Genomic DNA, 16,577 nt, shown 5'->3' with positions numbered 1-16,577 from the left:
ACAAGTGAATGATTCACCGGCGACACGAGGGCCTTCATGGTAGACTTTTCCTTTGAACTTGACGCATGAAGGCAATCGAAAAAGCAAGTTTGTTGCCATCTTCAGTCCGACTTTCTAGATATTTCAGCAACACACAAAGATCAGCAAAACCTGGTGCAACAACAAAATCTATTGCATTTACATTATGTTTGACTGACTCACAGGTATACATGTATTTTACCTGGAAAACTGCATAAGCGTCATTTTGCTCTTGACTGGGGTACGGCAAAACATATCTTTTTGGTCTCACATTAAGGCATTTTGCAGCATCTTGAACCTCATATGGGATACCTGAGGATTTCTTGAGTGGGAGCAAGTCAAATATCTGAAAAGAAAAGTACAGTTCAACAAAACATCCAAACATTTATTGCCTGCCTGGTAACATTTGATCCATTAACTCTTACGTGTAGTACTAGTGTAAATATGAGTACAAATTAGGCTCAAATGAATTGCTACATTATCTAAGAAGAATTCTTAAAAATAAATAAATAAAAAAGACCAAGTTAGCAGTAAGTGTCCGCAGATGTGAGGCATTATAGTTGAAGTATCTGTTTACCAAATCTTAAAGAAGGTCTACAATTTTACTATAAACACCACATCGTTCTTTGTGACTTTATATGGCTACAGTAAGTGTTCTCCATTTGAAGCTGTCTCTGTAGCTTCTTTACCTCCTTTAAGTCTCACTTTTTCCAGGCTTTGCTGTATGTTTAACATCAACAAATACTCATGTATGTGAGCAGTTTTGATGCAAAGTTAAATTCTTCTCAAGTAAAGTAGACACTGACTGGCAGGTGATACACTTACAAATTGTTGCATGGTTGAATTATTTGCTCAAGTCAATATCCTGGATTTATCTCCATGCTGAAATATTAATTTGCCCAAAAGGAATTAATTTTTATAAGATTAAAATATTGTTGTCTGCAACGACATGAGCAACAAGCATGGTACTTACTTACTCGCTAGAAAGACTGCCATCACAGACACATGCATATGTAACCTTGTATTTTTTGATACCAGTTTGCTTTAAGACAAACTCAGCATTTGACTGTTTAAAACAGTTGAATGTACGCCTGCCCAAAGAATACTTATCAGTACCAGAGCGAAGGCGTGAGCTGTTGGTAACTTGTGACACTACGGGCTCTGGAAATAAGGGATGTGTCCATCTCACTGGTGTTAATATCAGCAGTTACCTTATCTGCATCCAGAGTCTTCCCAGGCTCCTTGATGAGAACGCTCTTGTCGATGGCGCTGACACCACACAGAGAACGTGGCAGGGCCGTCACCTGCATGTTGGTCTCTTCACCTGGGACGGCTGAAGACGGTGAAAACTCCACTGACACCTGACACACACAAAACACCCGTAGATGTTTAGTGACTGTGATAACTCCCCACTCACTGCTGGCTAAATGTGCTGCTTCACTGTGGTGAGTGACAAATCATGAGTCCCAGTGGGATGGCTGTAGCCCACGTTGGACACTCTATGAACACTGTGTCAGCGTTAGATAGGTAGGACTTGCATCATCATTGAAAAAGGTGCTTGTATAAATGGGAGTGAGCAGGTCATGAGGTCGTATAAAGAAGCACTTTGAGTCCTCAGGTAGAGTAGAAACAGCTGTGGAACAACCAGTCCATTTACCGATGCTATAAATCCTCAGGTGATTTAGCCAACTGAATTTGACTTTGATTTGAACACCAGGGCCGTTTCTCAATATGCGTACTTGTGCGTACTTGCGTTCTCGTGTACTCGTGATACGTCATCAGTCGGAGACCAAGTACTGTTCCAATTCGAAGTACGCATCAAGCCGAGAACGCAAAAAAGTCCCGGATGTGTTCTCGCTCCGCCTGTTTTATCGAGCATGCATCGGTGTGGACTTGGTACAGCTAAATATGCCAGAATGCATTTCGTCCAAAACTCAACAGCTGACTACGGGCACATCGTTTCCAACCCCCCCCCCCCGCGGTCTTGTCACTACTCAGGTTAAAGAAACTCCAGCAGCTGTCTATAGTATTGAGTGTCCACTAAAATATAAAATAAAAGCGTTCTAACATCTCACCTGCTTGTTTTTATTAAGGTATGTACACGTATGTACATGTACACTATTTTTATTAATAGAGGTTTCACTACTGAGGTTAACAATGATATATAAGTTACTTAGATCACTTCTAAATGTTAATGTTTGGTTTATTTCAGTGTTTTATTTGTTCCTGAGTAAACCGGTTTGGCTGTGATTAAAGTTAAGTTTCATAACATGTTGCTCACAGTTAAATTAGGAGGGGACGGCAGTGAAAACTCCGGACCTGTGACATCATCACGTACGCTGGTGTTCCAATTGTACATATCGCGATTCCGTGCTCGCGTTCTCGGCGGGTACGTACTCACCGAGAACGCGAGTCCGTACTCGCGTACTTGAGAATTGAGAAACGGCCCAGAGCATGACTGCAGAGAAATGACACCAAGCACACAGCACACCTCTAGAATTACACTCACCTTGTTGCTGAAGCATTTGTCAGTAGAGAAGTCAGCACTGTGGGCAATTACATCCTCACTTGGCAGGACGGCATAAGCCACAACCTGGAACTCTGGAGCCATCTCAGGAGACACTCTGACTTTAAAGGACACCTGGCCCTCATTCACTGAAACACAGGTCCAAACATACATCCACAGATCAACAAAACAGACCAACGTCAATGCTTGGCTGTGGCATATGTGGAAATATGGGAATTTTACCCGATCTGTCTTGCACTTCAACCTGTTTTTGTCCTTGCATGGTGACAGCTCCTCTGGACAACACCTGGAAGACAGACATCATTTAAAAACAAGAATGAACTAGCACTGATATCTGTGGACATCACTACCAGTGAAAAGTTTTGACACACCTTCTCATTCAGTGTTTTTTAAAATTTTTATTTTAATACTTTCTACAATGTAGACGCACACTGAAGCAAAGAAAAATATATAAATAACTCTAAATATGTTTTATGTTTTAGAGTCCTCAGAGTAGCAGCCCTTTGCTTTGTTGACAGCGCTGCAAACCCTCGGCCTTCTCTCAGTGAGCTTCATGATGTAGTCACCTGACATGGTTTCACCTCACAGGTGAACCTTATCAGTGTCAATTGGTGGAACCTCCTGCCTTCCTAATGGTGTTGGGACCATCAGTTGTGTTGTGCAGCAGTCAGGTTGGTACACAGCTGACAGCCCTGTTTGACAACTGTTAGAACTCATATTTGAATGTGTCCCCAGGCGCAGTCACGAAAACCATCAAGCACTGCGATGAAACTGGATCACATGAGGACCACGGAGGAAAGGAAGGCCAAGAGTCACCTCTGCTGAGGATAAATTCATACAAGTCACCAGCCTCAGAAATCACAAGTTAACAGCAGCTCAGATTAGAGTCCAGATAAATGCCACACAGAGGTCCAGTAGCAGACACATCTCTACAGGTTCAAAGGAGACTGTGTGAATCAGGCCTTTATGGTTAAATAGCTGCTAAGAAACCCTGACTAAGGAAAAGCAACAAGCAGAAGAGATTTGTTTGGGCCAAGAAACACAAAGAATGGACATTAGACCATCTGTGCTTTGGTCTGATGAGTCCAAATTTGAGATCTTTGGTTCCACCTATGCCAGTCACCTGACTTAAACTCAAAGGAGATGGTTTGGGATGAGATGGACCACAAAAAAGGCCAACAAGTGCTCAGCATTGTTCACCAAATGATTAAATATATATTCATTCATAGTTTTGATGCCTTCAGTGAGAATCGATCGAAATAATTCAATTCAATTTATTTATACAGCGCAAAATAAAATAAAAAACTGTCACCTCAAGGTGCTTTATATTGTAAGGTAGACCCTACAATAAGATTAATAACAGATATGATTCGATGCAGAGAGGTCGTTTAACACATAGTGAGTGAGAAAGGTGACTGGAAAGGAAAAACTCAATGCATCATGGGAATCCCCGGCAGCCTACGTCTATTGCAGCATAACTAAGGGAGGATTCAGGGTCACCTGGTCCAGCCCTAACTATATGCTTTAGCAAAAAATAAAAATAAAAAGTAGTCACGAAAATATGGAAAAACCATAAAATAAGTAGGTGTCCAAACTTTTGACTGTAAATTGGTACAGTTTTGTGGCTGAAATTCTGATATCTTATGAATTTTAAAAGTTGCTCGTAGAAAATTGTCTTCAGACCTTAAAAGCATCCTGGGGTCTAAAGGATAAAATCAGCCAATGAAAAGGAGTGAAATAACAGCTCTTAGTAATTAAACTGTTTAAAGACAAGTTACAAGCCCAATTTTTATAGCTGTTCCAAGGGTTTTGAAAAGTATTTTGGTATTTTGGGAAACTAACTTAACAATGTTAAGTTAGCTTACTCCACCCATCCCCTAATAATACAGTTAAATTACAATGCAAAATAACCAAAAGGTCTTTTCTTAACATGCAGTTTGTCTCATATGTTTTTAAAAGATCCTGCGGGTGCCCACAACTTACACCAACGTTATTATTTTTTTCTACTTTTTTCATTTTTAATTTCCTGTGATTATATGCTAAAAATCTGAAAAAAATTATGTTGAGTCCTGGAAAAATGTTATTATCAAATGCTACATATCATCGCTTCTTGCTGCATGGTTATTTATTGAACATGCCAATCTTGTTTGTTATCTTGACTAACTTGGGTGTGACCACTATCTGGTAATTGAACATTTGGAATTCTACCAACGACAGAACGATGTACTATAAATCTGTTTATCCATGTTGTATTATTGCCGCCTACTGGAGGAGCTGAGTATTGTGCTTTGGACGGATGTTCAATCAAGGCGCACATGTATGGGCTCAAATTTTGGTCATTATTTTGTACTTGTAAATCAGTTTTGTATGTGTAAAAAGAATTTGTATGTTTGTAAAAAAGATTTGTATATTTGTAAATTTCACACGTATTTATAACCAAAAAATACATGTGAAACTCTGCACTCAAGTTTCAAGGTCCAAGTATGAATTTTGACCCAATTTTTCTTCCTTTCAGCCGATTGGTCAATGTCATGTCAGTCACAAATTTAAATATCTATATCCAAATATACAATACACAGAACAGAGAGAAAACACCTGTGGAACAGAGGAACCAGACATGAAGTCGGTGAAACCAGCTTCCAGTTTGGATTCAGGAGACAGACGCCCTCCCTAGTTTCACGTTTAGGCTTTTTACCTTTTTGATAAAGCATATAGTTTGGGCTGGATCAGGTATTTATGCTGAAATAGATCCAGGCTCCTGGATTCTCATGATGGACTGAGAGTGTCTTCTTCAGTCTTGATGGGCGTTACAACAGTACTTTTTAGCAAACACACAAAAGGTCTGGCCATGGTGAACTTTGTAGTTATGCCATAAAGTGACAAGCTGAGCGATAACTCACCAGATAAATGACATCCACAGACCCTGGAGACTCTCCCACTATAGTGTAGTTGACTGATATGTCTTCTTCTGCGTCACAGGCCACTGATTTATCCTTCTTCTGTACCTCTAGAGAGCTGATTGTTTTAATATAAGGAGAAGACGGCTGGGACATGGATAAGGTGTGAAATCCCCTGTCATAGTATGCAGTTTTGTGTTGTTGGTTGCCCAGTGTTGGTGTCAGGCTTGCCTAGTTGGGGATAGGAAACAACAATTTGAAAACTTTATCTAAAAATAACATTGGTCAATAAGGCCGTCTTTATAAGCAAGGCAAAGGTGGAGGAAGATGAGTCATAAACTATTTCAGTATTGCCACTTTTTACTGTGGGAGGTATTTGAACATTTGCAGCCTATCAGAAACCAATTGTGGCTTCAGGCTGCTGTGATGGCTGCATTAAATTACACATTGTTTCAGTGTGTCAGCTCACATGGAGTTGGATATCCTGGTCAAAGTTATCAGTGCTGAAAGAAAATGAGGCCACACCGTTGCTGTCAGTTGTTAGATTTTGTAGTGAGCGTGTTTGTCTCATTTGTCCCATGAACAGGTAGACTGGTGCGTCACAAACTGGTGTATTATTGTGGTACACTGCTCTGACCTGTTGAAACACACAATGCTCTATCAATGGAAAATACAAATAACATAAATGTGCTTTGTACGACAAACTGAGCTGAAAACAACATGTTAGGCTCACTTTTCCTTCCACATTAGATCCCCGTTCCCAAACCTTGGGCATGTTAATGAAAGACACTTTTCCAAGGACATAAGAAATCCTGATTCTCTTCTCTTGAGGGTGTGAAATACCTGAATGTAAAAACTTTCATGTTACAATCCTGTGAATGCCTTTTTGGTTAAAACACATTGATTTTAAAGGAATAACACAACTTGCCTGTTCCCTCTTCTTCCACTTTGGCGCTGATATTCAGAACATCATGAAGCATCCATTGGTACATTTTAGTAAAAATTGACATGTTGAAGGAAAAAGTTGTACAGCCAGTCTTGTCTGCCTGTAAAGAACAATAAAGAAAGAAAATGACTGCTGTGTGCGATACAATCTTACCAGAATAAACCAAAATTATAATCAAATCTCATTCACAATCGAATCTATAAAATATATCAAATGTTCAAACTATGATATTTTATAGAGTGATGAAAAACTTGAGCTCATTTTGAATTTGATGAATTCTACATGCAGGAAAGCTGGTGCAACAACAGGACCATAGGAGAGAATGCTTTACAGCAGGGGTCCCCAATCCCAGTCCATGAGGGCCGGTGTCCCTGCAGGTTTTAGATGTGTCCTTGATCCATCACAGATGATCTAAATGGATAAATTACCTCAACATGTCTTGAAGTTCTCCAGAGGCCTGGTAATGGACTAATGTGTGAATGTGAGAGTGAATGAATAGTGGCATTGTAAAGCGCTTTGGGTGCCTTGAAAAGCGCTATATGAAATCCAATCCATTATTATTATAATCATGTGATTCAGGTGTGTTGACCCAGGGTGAGACCTAAAACCTGCAGGGACACTGGCCCTCGAGGACTGGGATTGGGGACCCCTGCTTTACAGGGTGGGCCGTTTATATGGATACACCGTAATAAAATGGGAATGGTTGGTGATATTAAAGTCCTGTTTGTGGCACATTAGTATATGTGAGGGGGCAAACTCCTCAAGATGGGTGGTGACCATGGTGGCCATTTAGAAGTCAGCCATCTTGGATACAACTTTTGTTTTTTCAATAGGAAGAGGGCCATGTGACACATCAAACTTATTGGTAATGTCACAAGAAAAACAATGGTGTGCTTGGTTTCAACGTAACTTTATTCATAAAAAAATTTATTTATAAAATAATAGAATATAATTTTTTTTTATATATTTCAATATCACAATAGTCTTCCAATATAGAACTACAAGTTAAAAAAGAACTAACATAAATAAAATACACTCCAGCTAAATACTTCTAATTTATTTTCCCAAACCAGGCGGAGCTGCACTATAAGGACTAGAGAGCCGCATGTGGCCCCAGAGCCACAGGTTGCCGACCCCTGCTCTAGATCATGTTTGTTCAAACATCAAGCATGCATATAGAGATATACCCCTCCCCAACCTCGGCCAGTCTGACCACACTTTCTGGTTCCTTGGTGTCCTCATCTCTGCTGACATCTCCTGGACAGAGCGAGACTTTAGAGTGTAGTCAAGGCAGCACAGCCCTCTCCCCTCCCTGATGGACATTTATTCCTCCCACTGCTTCAGCAGAGCAGCAAACATCATCAAGGACAGTTCCCACCCTGGTTTCAACATGTTCAGCCTGTTTCCCTCAGGGAAGTTCTACAGGTGCATCAGCACAAAAACCCACAGACTGAAAAACAGTTTTCTCTCAAAGGCCATAACCACCCTACTTCCACGGTGGTGGAAACCCAAACAAACACGCATTACAAGGCTCTAATGGCTGGGTCTCAATCTCACAACGCATGTCACCCCTATTTGTGGCCCACATAATGACGTGAAGAATTTTTTTAAAATAATTATTATTCAAAAGATAATTTAATATGAAGTTAACAGGCAGAGTGTTAAAGGCATCGCCCTAAAGAATGTAGCCTCATGTGTAGTGTAGTCCGTGCCGCAGGGAGAATGGACTGCCGTACCCGTTATGTGATTGTGGAAAAGTGGAAAAGTACGAGAAATGAGAGACGGAAGCATGTAAATATAATAATAACCACAGCAGCCAAGAAGAGTGCCTGACGAGCCCAGTTGTAAGTAAGCTATTAAGACTCGACTGTACATTGTGTTCGTGTTTTCCTCTGAAACAATGAGCTCCGTTGGAGCAGCCTTTCAACGCCTCTCTCTGTCTCTCGCTAGCAAAGTTGACCCAGACAGCAAAATAAAGCTAGTTTTCAGCTACCAGCCCGACACTAGCCCGACGTATTAGCCAGAGGTCCCTTTACTACTATTCGGAGCCGCTGACCTGTTTTATATACGCACAGAATAGTTTTCTATACGAGATCGCTGCAAAAAGTGCAGCCTTACCTAATGTCCACCTACTGTTACTCATTTTATATTAAGATTTAAAAATCTAGTTTGTATTGGTATGACGAGTAGCCTTCAGTAATCACACAGCAATAGTACATTCGTGTAGTTGTAAAAAGCAGGATAATATATTAAGTAATCCAAAGTATTCCGTTACGTTACTCTCATTGAGTAACGTAACGGAATACGTTACAAAATACATTTTGAGGCATGTATTGTGTAATCTGTAGTGGAATACATTTTAAAAGTAACCTTCCCAACACTGGGCACATTGTTAACCTGTAGCTAAAACACATCCCTTATTCCCATTTTCTTCTTTGAATCTAAAACAAACACCAACAACAACAACTCATGAAATGCAGCCTGAGAGAGTTCAAGCTGCATTTCCATTTGTGTTCGCATGTTTCATTAAACCACTGTAGCTATTTCCCATGCACATGCAACATATAAACAAATGAGGAGTGGCTCAATATTTTTTAACTGTACCGCATTATGATGCCATAATGTGGCTTGCCAACTACTAAAATACTGTATATATAGCTGTATGTACCAGTAACTTAGTAAATCAGTCAAAATTGTTAAAACTTTTAACAGAAGCTGAATCTTTGGATATGTGCAATGTTCCCTCTAAGTTGCCAGCAGTGCGCACGGTCTCTGCGCACAGAAAATCTGTGTTGCGCACAAAGAAAACATCTAACCTGAATTGAAATTGAAATTCAAACTTTAACAATTCTGTTTTGCAGTGTTAGTCAGTGAGTGACTGGCTGCTCCTGTATGGGTTTAGAACGATGCCACCTTATCCCATAGTCCAGCCAATGATGCGATTCACATTCGTATATACGCAGCCAATCAACGTCGTTGACAGGCTATGACAGCGTCCTTATGTGCCGACACCGGTGTTTTAGCTAGCAAAGCGGCGTGGCTGATGTGGAGTGAAGCCACATTAATGACAACGTGTACAACCATTGGAGATGTGAGCAGGACAGACGGAACAACTGACGGAAAAAGTGTGGACTTTATACCAGTTTTTAAATTGTGTTGATAGACCACGTAAAACCAGAGTTATGATAAAAAAATATATTCAATGTTTGGTTTTCTTCCTGAATACTATCGTTGTTTATATTTACTGCGGGAAGAAACTGTAAAAATGGCGTTTTATAAGGAAAACGATCGAAAGCACTCTCCGCTTGTGAGCAAAGACAAAACCAAACCCCCCCGACCCTTTCCTATTGGTGGAAAAATGTACCATGTCGACCAATCAAAAAATGATATGGCAAGTTGTTAAGAGACGGGGGGAAGTTTTAGGAGTGACAGCGGTGTTTTGAGATGTGAGAGATTTGAGACGTTTAGCACAAATCTTGTAGTTAGTGTGTAGTTAGTGTGTAGTAATAATAATAATAATAATAATAATAATACATTTTATTTGAGGGCGCCTTTCAGAAACCCAAGGTCACCTTACAAAAAAACACAATTAATAAGGAACAGTAGTCATAAAATACATAAAATAAGTTAAAATTACAAAACAGAGCGTGACAACAGATAAAATCAACATTAAAGCGAATAAGCCAGTTTAAACAGATGTGTTTTGAGCTGTGTCTTAAATACGGAGAGGGAGTCAATATTTCTTAGTGCAGGGGGAAGAGAGTTCCAGAGCCGGGAGCAGAGCGACTGAAAGCTCTGTTTCCCATAGTAATAAGGTGTGAGGACGGAACAGTAAGATGAATAGCAGATGATGATCTGAGAGGGCGGGAAACAGTGGTGATATGGAGCAGGTCACACAAATATGAAGGAGCAGATTTATGGATACACTTGTATGTAAGAAGTAAGATTTTAAAGTTTATCCTGGCTTCTATGGGCAACCAGTGAAGCTGCTGAAGAACTGGGGTAATATGAGCACTTAACGGAGTATGAGTTATGATCCGAGCTGCAGAATTTTGAAGAAGTTGGAGTTTATGAAGGGACCTTTTAGGGAGACCAAATAGGAGGGAATTACAGTAATCAATACGGGATGTAATAAGACTATGGACAAGGATGGCAGCAGCATGAGGGGTAAGGAAGGGACGGAGTTGGTTAATATTACGTAAATGGAAGTAAGCAGACCGGGTTTTGTAATTAATGTGAGACTGGAATGAAAGAGTATTATCAAGTATGACACCCAAACTCTTAACCTGAGGGGAGGGAAGGGTAGGAGAATTTTCAATGTTAATGGAAAAACTGTGGGATTTGGTTAAGATAGATGGTGTACCAACAAGTAAAACTTCAGTTTTATTACTGTTAAGTTTGAGGAAATTGGAGGAGAACCAGGATCTAATCTCAATAAGACAGTTTGAGAGGGAGGTAGGTGGGAGGGATGAATTGGGTTTAGAAGAAAGGTAGAGCTGGGTGTCATCGGCATAGCAGTGGAAATTTATATTATATTTTCGGAATATATAACCAAGAGGAAGCATATAAATAATGAATAAAAGAGGCCCCAGTACTGAACCCTGGGGCACACCAGCAGAAACAGGAAAGAGAGTTGAAGAATGGGATTTACGTAAGTTGGATAAACTGAGTACGGTCTGAGAGATAGGAGGTAAACCAGGCAAGGGGGGTATGACTAATACCAATGGAAGCTAACCGGTTCAGGAGAATATTGTGAGAAATGGTATCAAACGCCGCACTAAGATCAAGAAGGATGAGAATGGATAGGAGACCAGAATCAGCTGCCATCAGAAGGTCATTGGTAATTCTTAACAAAGCAGTTTCTGTGCTATGATTGGGGCGGAAACCAGATTGAAATTGTTCATAGAGATTATGGTCATTAAGATGTAAATGAAGCTGGGCGGCGACAACTTTTTCAAGAATTTTTGAAATAAAGGGGAGATTTGATATAGGGCGAAGATTATCAAAGTTATTGGGGTCTGCACCAGGCTTTTTGAGAATTGGAATAACAGAAGCCTTTTTCAGTGCTTCAGGAACAATTCCAGTGTTCAGGGAGGAATGAATAATGCTGGTTATGAGAGGTGCTAACGAGGGAAGACAGGCTTTAACTAACAAAGTAGGGAGAGGGTCAAGTTGACAGGTGGATGACTTAGATTTTTTAATGAGAATAGATACGTCAGTTATGGAGGGAAGAGTAAAGCTTGAAAATAACTGACAGGAAGACAGTGGGGGAACCAGGAAGTCTACTTCAGAGTCAGGAGCTCCTAAAGAGTTAAGTTGACGGTGAATGTCTGAGATTTTACAAGTGAAAAAAGAGATGAGGGAGTTGCAAAAATCAACAGAATACATCTGGGAGGGGAATGTGTCTGGAGGTTTTGTAATTTTACTGAACAATGAATAGAGGGACCTGGAGTTACCTTCATTAGAACTAATTAAACCAGAGTAGTAAGCAGATTTGGCTGAGGCAATGCAGTCCTTATAGAACAAAACATGATCATTGTGTGCTCTTTATGTACAGTAAGTCCGGTTTTCTTGAATAGACGTTCGAGTTGGCGTCCTTTAGCTTTAAGGTGACGCAGGTCAGAGGTAATCCATGGAGCTGAACGGGAAAATGAGACAGTTCGATGTTTAAGGGGAGCAAATATGTTAAGAAGGTTATGAAGGTTGACATTATAATGACAAACGAGTTCATGAGGGGTTGAGGAGCTGTGGATAGATGGAAGATCATGGACAGCAGATGAAAAAACAGCTGGGTTGATATTGCTAATTTTCCTAAAAGTGATATTACGAGAGATACAGGTTTTGGAAGCGGTTATGTTTGCATCAAAAGAAATAAACATATGATCAGACTGGGGAAACAATGTGGCTTTACAATGGGTGGGGGTAATGCCAGAACAACAGACCAAATCCAGGATATGACCTTTAGAATGGGTAGGAAATTTTATGTACTGTAGAAGCCCAAAACTTTCCAGGCAGGAGGTAAAATCTCTGGAAAGAGGGGTTTTATTATTGTCCATATGAATACTGAAGTCACCAGCAATGACCAGATTTGGAGAAAGTACAGAGAAATGAGTGAGAAGAGCAGAAAATTCATTTAGAAACTCCTTGTTTGGCTTAGGTGGCCGATAAACAGTACATATGATGGTGGGGGTAGATCCAGGGAGTTTTAGTGCAGCATATTCAAATGAATGGGAGGGAGGGGCAGCGACAGGGAGTACTTTCCAGTGCTTCCGGTGAATTATCGCGAGACCTCCGCCCCTCCCCGAGATGCGAGGTTGACAGGTGTAAACAAACTCAGATGGAGTAGAGTCGTTGAGAGAAACAAAGTCATTAGGCTGTTGCCATGTTTCAGTCAAACAAAGAAAGTCCAACTTACGATCACAGAGGAGATCATGTACAAGATGTCCCTTACCAGTGAGAGAGCGGATGTTTAATAGACCAAACTTGATGCTGGAGTTACCGTGCCTCACAGTAGGCTTAGTTGATCTAGCCAGGTGGGCCAGCACACTGTGGTCAACAGCCCGGTCAGTCTTGCAGGGAGGACGACGAGTTTTTGACCAGATGGAAGATATTGAGTTAGTGTCACTGGTGTTGAACTTCCGCCGAAGCCCTCGGTGGATATACCTGTGGCGGGGCTGGAAGGCGATGTCCGGGTAGAAGTATAGAGCCACAGGTGGAGAGACAGCCAGGCAAAAACGAAGCCTCAAAAGATCCGTAGCAGAGTAGTGGAGAAGAGCTGTCGCCGGGTGATGAATGATGGATAAAAAAACCCAGGTGAGCACGAGCCACACCAACACCCTGTGGATACGCATCTTAATCAGGGCCGAGCACTGAACACAAACGGAGGGACCGAACAACCAGCTGACAGCTGCAGCGCAAGCAATAGAAGCCCGCAAATATTGCGAAAGCAAGTCAAAACAGGGTCACGCCTTAGATATTTGATTTAAATTGTCATCAGCAACTGAAAAAATATAATAAAAATATAATAAAAATAGGAACCGGTGAGCAGCGGCAGCCAAGCGCGCCAGCGTTCACTCGACCGGAAGTCAGCCATAGTGTAGTCAATAGTTTCGTTGTGTGTGTCAGAACAATGAGGCGACTGCTGAATGTTACAGGTGTTACAGGAGTGATACATCTCCTGTTGTCAGGCCTGCAGGTATCAGGCTGTTGTTCTCCTTTACCTCATAGTGGGCAGAAATTATTTTTTGGAGTGGCACAAATAATTTGTGTGGCATCAGATTTGATGCAGAACAGCTGATTGTTCTGTAAATAGTTTGAGATGTTTATTTAAAAATGCCTTGGCTGCAAGTTACTGAGTGTTTGCAACACTCAGTAACTTTTTTGAAGAAGTAACTATATAATTAATTGCCCAGCATTGGTCATTATATACTATATTTTGCAGACAGACAGTTGCAGGACTCTCTCCCAGAACAAAGACTCATAATACAAGTCAGAGCTTTATAAAAAAAAAAAAAAAAAAAAAAAAAAAAAGTTATGTTTTCAAAATTGGATTTCAAGTTATTTTTACTTCCAATATTGTTAACATACTACACAGGTCAATGACTACATTTTTGTTTTAAATCTTCAGTGTAAGTGGGCTAAAGCAGTTAATTAAAATTAGTCTAACATGAATGTAAATGCAGTAACTTGATTATCTTAATAGGCCATGTAACTTGGATGGATTCAATGCTGGCGTGACCACAGTGATCCAAGGGATCGCTCAGGGAGTTTGTGTGTTCAGTTAGACACATGAAAAATTAGAGGGAACATTGGATATGTGTATATTCATTCAGCTTGTTTAGGTGTCGCAGTCTGATCAGAGTATTTTTGAAGTTCTTAGATTTCTCACAGAAGTTGTAATCTTTTGTGTGACAGACATAATGAGACACACCACTTGCCTTAGCCCTACCAGTAATGCTAATCATCTAGCAGATATTAGAAACACCAACACAACCTATGCAGCCTTTTAGGCACAACAATAAACACTTCACTCCTTTGGAGCTGATACGTCCATCCAAGAAAGATGAGATATCACTAAAAATTCAAATCCGTGGATGAGACAAGTACGAGATGATGAAATGTAGGGAAAAACAGTGAAGAGAACATACGGCGCCAGTTCATCTGGGTAGAGCAGGCAACCTGTATGCTGTAATGCTAATGCAGTGGCCTAAATGTACCCAAAGTATCAGGGAAAAAAGGTTAGAGAGAAATAAAGCCATAACTGTACCTGCTTTGTCTCTGTGTGGCAGGAGCCACCCATTTGATATAGAGCCAAAGAATCCTTATCGTGCTCCTTTATAGCTAAACCGCTATACTTATTAATAGGTCTGCACACATTGACTGTAACACGTCCTGGTACAGGCTGTCCGTACGTGTACCTGTTTAAAGAAAAATAAGTAAACATTATGAGTCATTGGCTCTCCAAACTCCAGATTTTTCAATAATACGTCATTTGTCCTGAAAGAACTTTTCCTTACTTTGCACACACTTTAGCTTCAATGTCTTCCTGCCCAATACTCACTTCTTCAGATATATTTACTGTCACATCAAATTTGGGTAAAACTGGGGGAAAATATGAATGTCAGCATTTTCACTCCATTACAACAAAGAATTTAGAAATAAATAAGACTGACTTACCATACTTCTCCACTTTGAAGTTGTGAGATATTTTCCTCTCACCCATTGACACAATGATCTGGTACGGTCCCTCACGGGCCTCAGTGTCCAAGGAGTAAGAAAGCTGCAGTATTCTGCTATTGGATGTTTCATTTAGCCACTGTCCAATCCTGTTACTGTGAGGATCCTGTTAAATCAAATGACAGTGACAGCTAATTCAAGATTCCAGATTCAAGAGCTTTATTGTAAATACAGTAGTATACACAGTATACAGTGGTGATGAGACCCATCACTGTTGTGTCATCTGCAAACTTGATGATGTGGTTTGAGCTGGTATGGCTCAGTACAGTCATGTGTTAGCAGGGTGAACAGCAGTGGGCTAAGCACACAGCCCTGCGGTGATCCTGTGCTCAGTCTGATGACTTTGGAGATTTTATTTCCTATGAACACAGACTGGGGCCTATCAGGAAGTCCAAGATCCAATTGCAGAGGGAGGTGTTTATTTCTTGTTTATTTCTAGTGAGTCCAACTTCTTTACCAGCTCCTGGGGAATGACTGTATTGAATGCTGAGTTGAAGTCAATAAACAGCATTCTCACTATGTGTCCTTTTTGTCGAATACACAGTGTGTAAATACTGTACCAAGTAGATTCTTTTCTTTTTCAACATTTTTGGATACTTGACCCACCTCTGTATATATGCAACCAAATTTGTTCAGTTTTTAAACTGTCAGTGACTTGGAGTAATACTGCAGAAGCAGTGTGTATGTAAGCAGGAAACAATCAAGTCTGACTCCATGTGTTCAGCATTGTGTTGATATATTTACAGCAGAAGTAAAAACCTTTTCTGGAGATATTCACTTACCTGAAGTTCAATGACATCATACTGAAAGAAAGAACCAAAGACAGGTGGAGTTAAGACGTTGTTTTGTAAATCACTGCATCCCAATTCGAAACAGCATCATTAATAACAATGTTCAAAAACTCACCAGCTGATTGGCCGGTCGCATGTTATTATCCATCGCAACGACTCTGAAATTCACTGTGAGAAAAAGTTTAAAGAGATCATCTCTCTGTTTCTTTCTTTATACTTTAAAATAAAGGTCTATTAGGGTTGGGCCATGATTGCTAAAATTAACTAAATAAACACATAATTACATAACTAATTAAAATTAAAATAATTAATTAAATATCTAAACAATTTTATTATTAATTATGTATGTTTTTCAATTTTTAATTAAATATTTCATGGTTGCTGTGCTGCAGTGCATCGTGATCTGTCACTGCAGCTTATCAACAAACACAACATCGGATTTTTATCCTACACAGCAAGTCAATGCAGATCTCAGATAATGGACTGATATGAATTGGTGGTTATGTGGACAGACCGACCAAATGCTTGAAGGTTGCACTACAGGCTGTGTGCATTAAGCAGGGCACACTAAATAAACAGACACCAGGCCAAAGCAATACTTTGGACTTTCCCTAAATTGTCTCCGTCCCTGAGCTTAATGGGTGACAGATAAAACTGATTAA

The 16,577-nt window shown here is 40.3% G+C and overlaps 1 protein-coding gene across 1 annotated transcript in view; it reads right to left on the bottom strand.

Moving 5' to 3' along the window:
- LOC116328930 (alpha-2-macroglobulin-like) overlaps positions 1 to 16,577 on the bottom strand; it is a 48,074-nt gene that overhangs the window by 29,583 nt on the left and 1,914 nt on the right. Inside the window, exons 4-17 of the mRNA XM_039609206.1 lie at positions 16,031 to 16,083; positions 15,907 to 15,927; positions 15,065 to 15,230; positions 14,905 to 14,989; positions 14,655 to 14,805; positions 6,371 to 6,488; positions 6,176 to 6,285; positions 5,912 to 6,079; positions 5,446 to 5,673; positions 2,768 to 2,831; positions 2,528 to 2,673; positions 1,230 to 1,379; positions 221 to 364; positions 18 to 114 (exon numbers count right to left, since the gene is read on the bottom strand). Of these exons, the coding sequence (XP_039465140.1) occupies positions 18 to 114; positions 221 to 364; positions 1,230 to 1,379; positions 2,528 to 2,673; positions 2,768 to 2,831; positions 5,446 to 5,673; positions 5,912 to 6,079; positions 6,176 to 6,285; positions 6,371 to 6,488; positions 14,655 to 14,805; positions 14,905 to 14,989; positions 15,065 to 15,230; positions 15,907 to 15,927; positions 16,031 to 16,083 (1,701 nt within the window). The remainder of the gene's footprint in view (positions 1 to 17; positions 115 to 220; positions 365 to 1,229; positions 1,380 to 2,527; positions 2,674 to 2,767; positions 2,832 to 5,445; positions 5,674 to 5,911; positions 6,080 to 6,175; positions 6,286 to 6,370; positions 6,489 to 14,654; positions 14,806 to 14,904; positions 14,990 to 15,064; positions 15,231 to 15,906; positions 15,928 to 16,030; positions 16,084 to 16,577) is intronic.

Source organism: Oreochromis aureus, linkage group 3 (assembly GCF_013358895.1).
Source record: "Oreochromis aureus strain Israel breed Guangdong linkage group 3, ZZ_aureus, whole genome shotgun sequence".
NCBI classification, from domain to species: domain Eukaryota; kingdom Metazoa; phylum Chordata; class Actinopteri; order Cichliformes; family Cichlidae; genus Oreochromis; species Oreochromis aureus.
The sequence above is the reverse complement of the archived record's forward strand: the minus strand, read 5'-3'. Positions and strand labels throughout refer to the sequence as shown.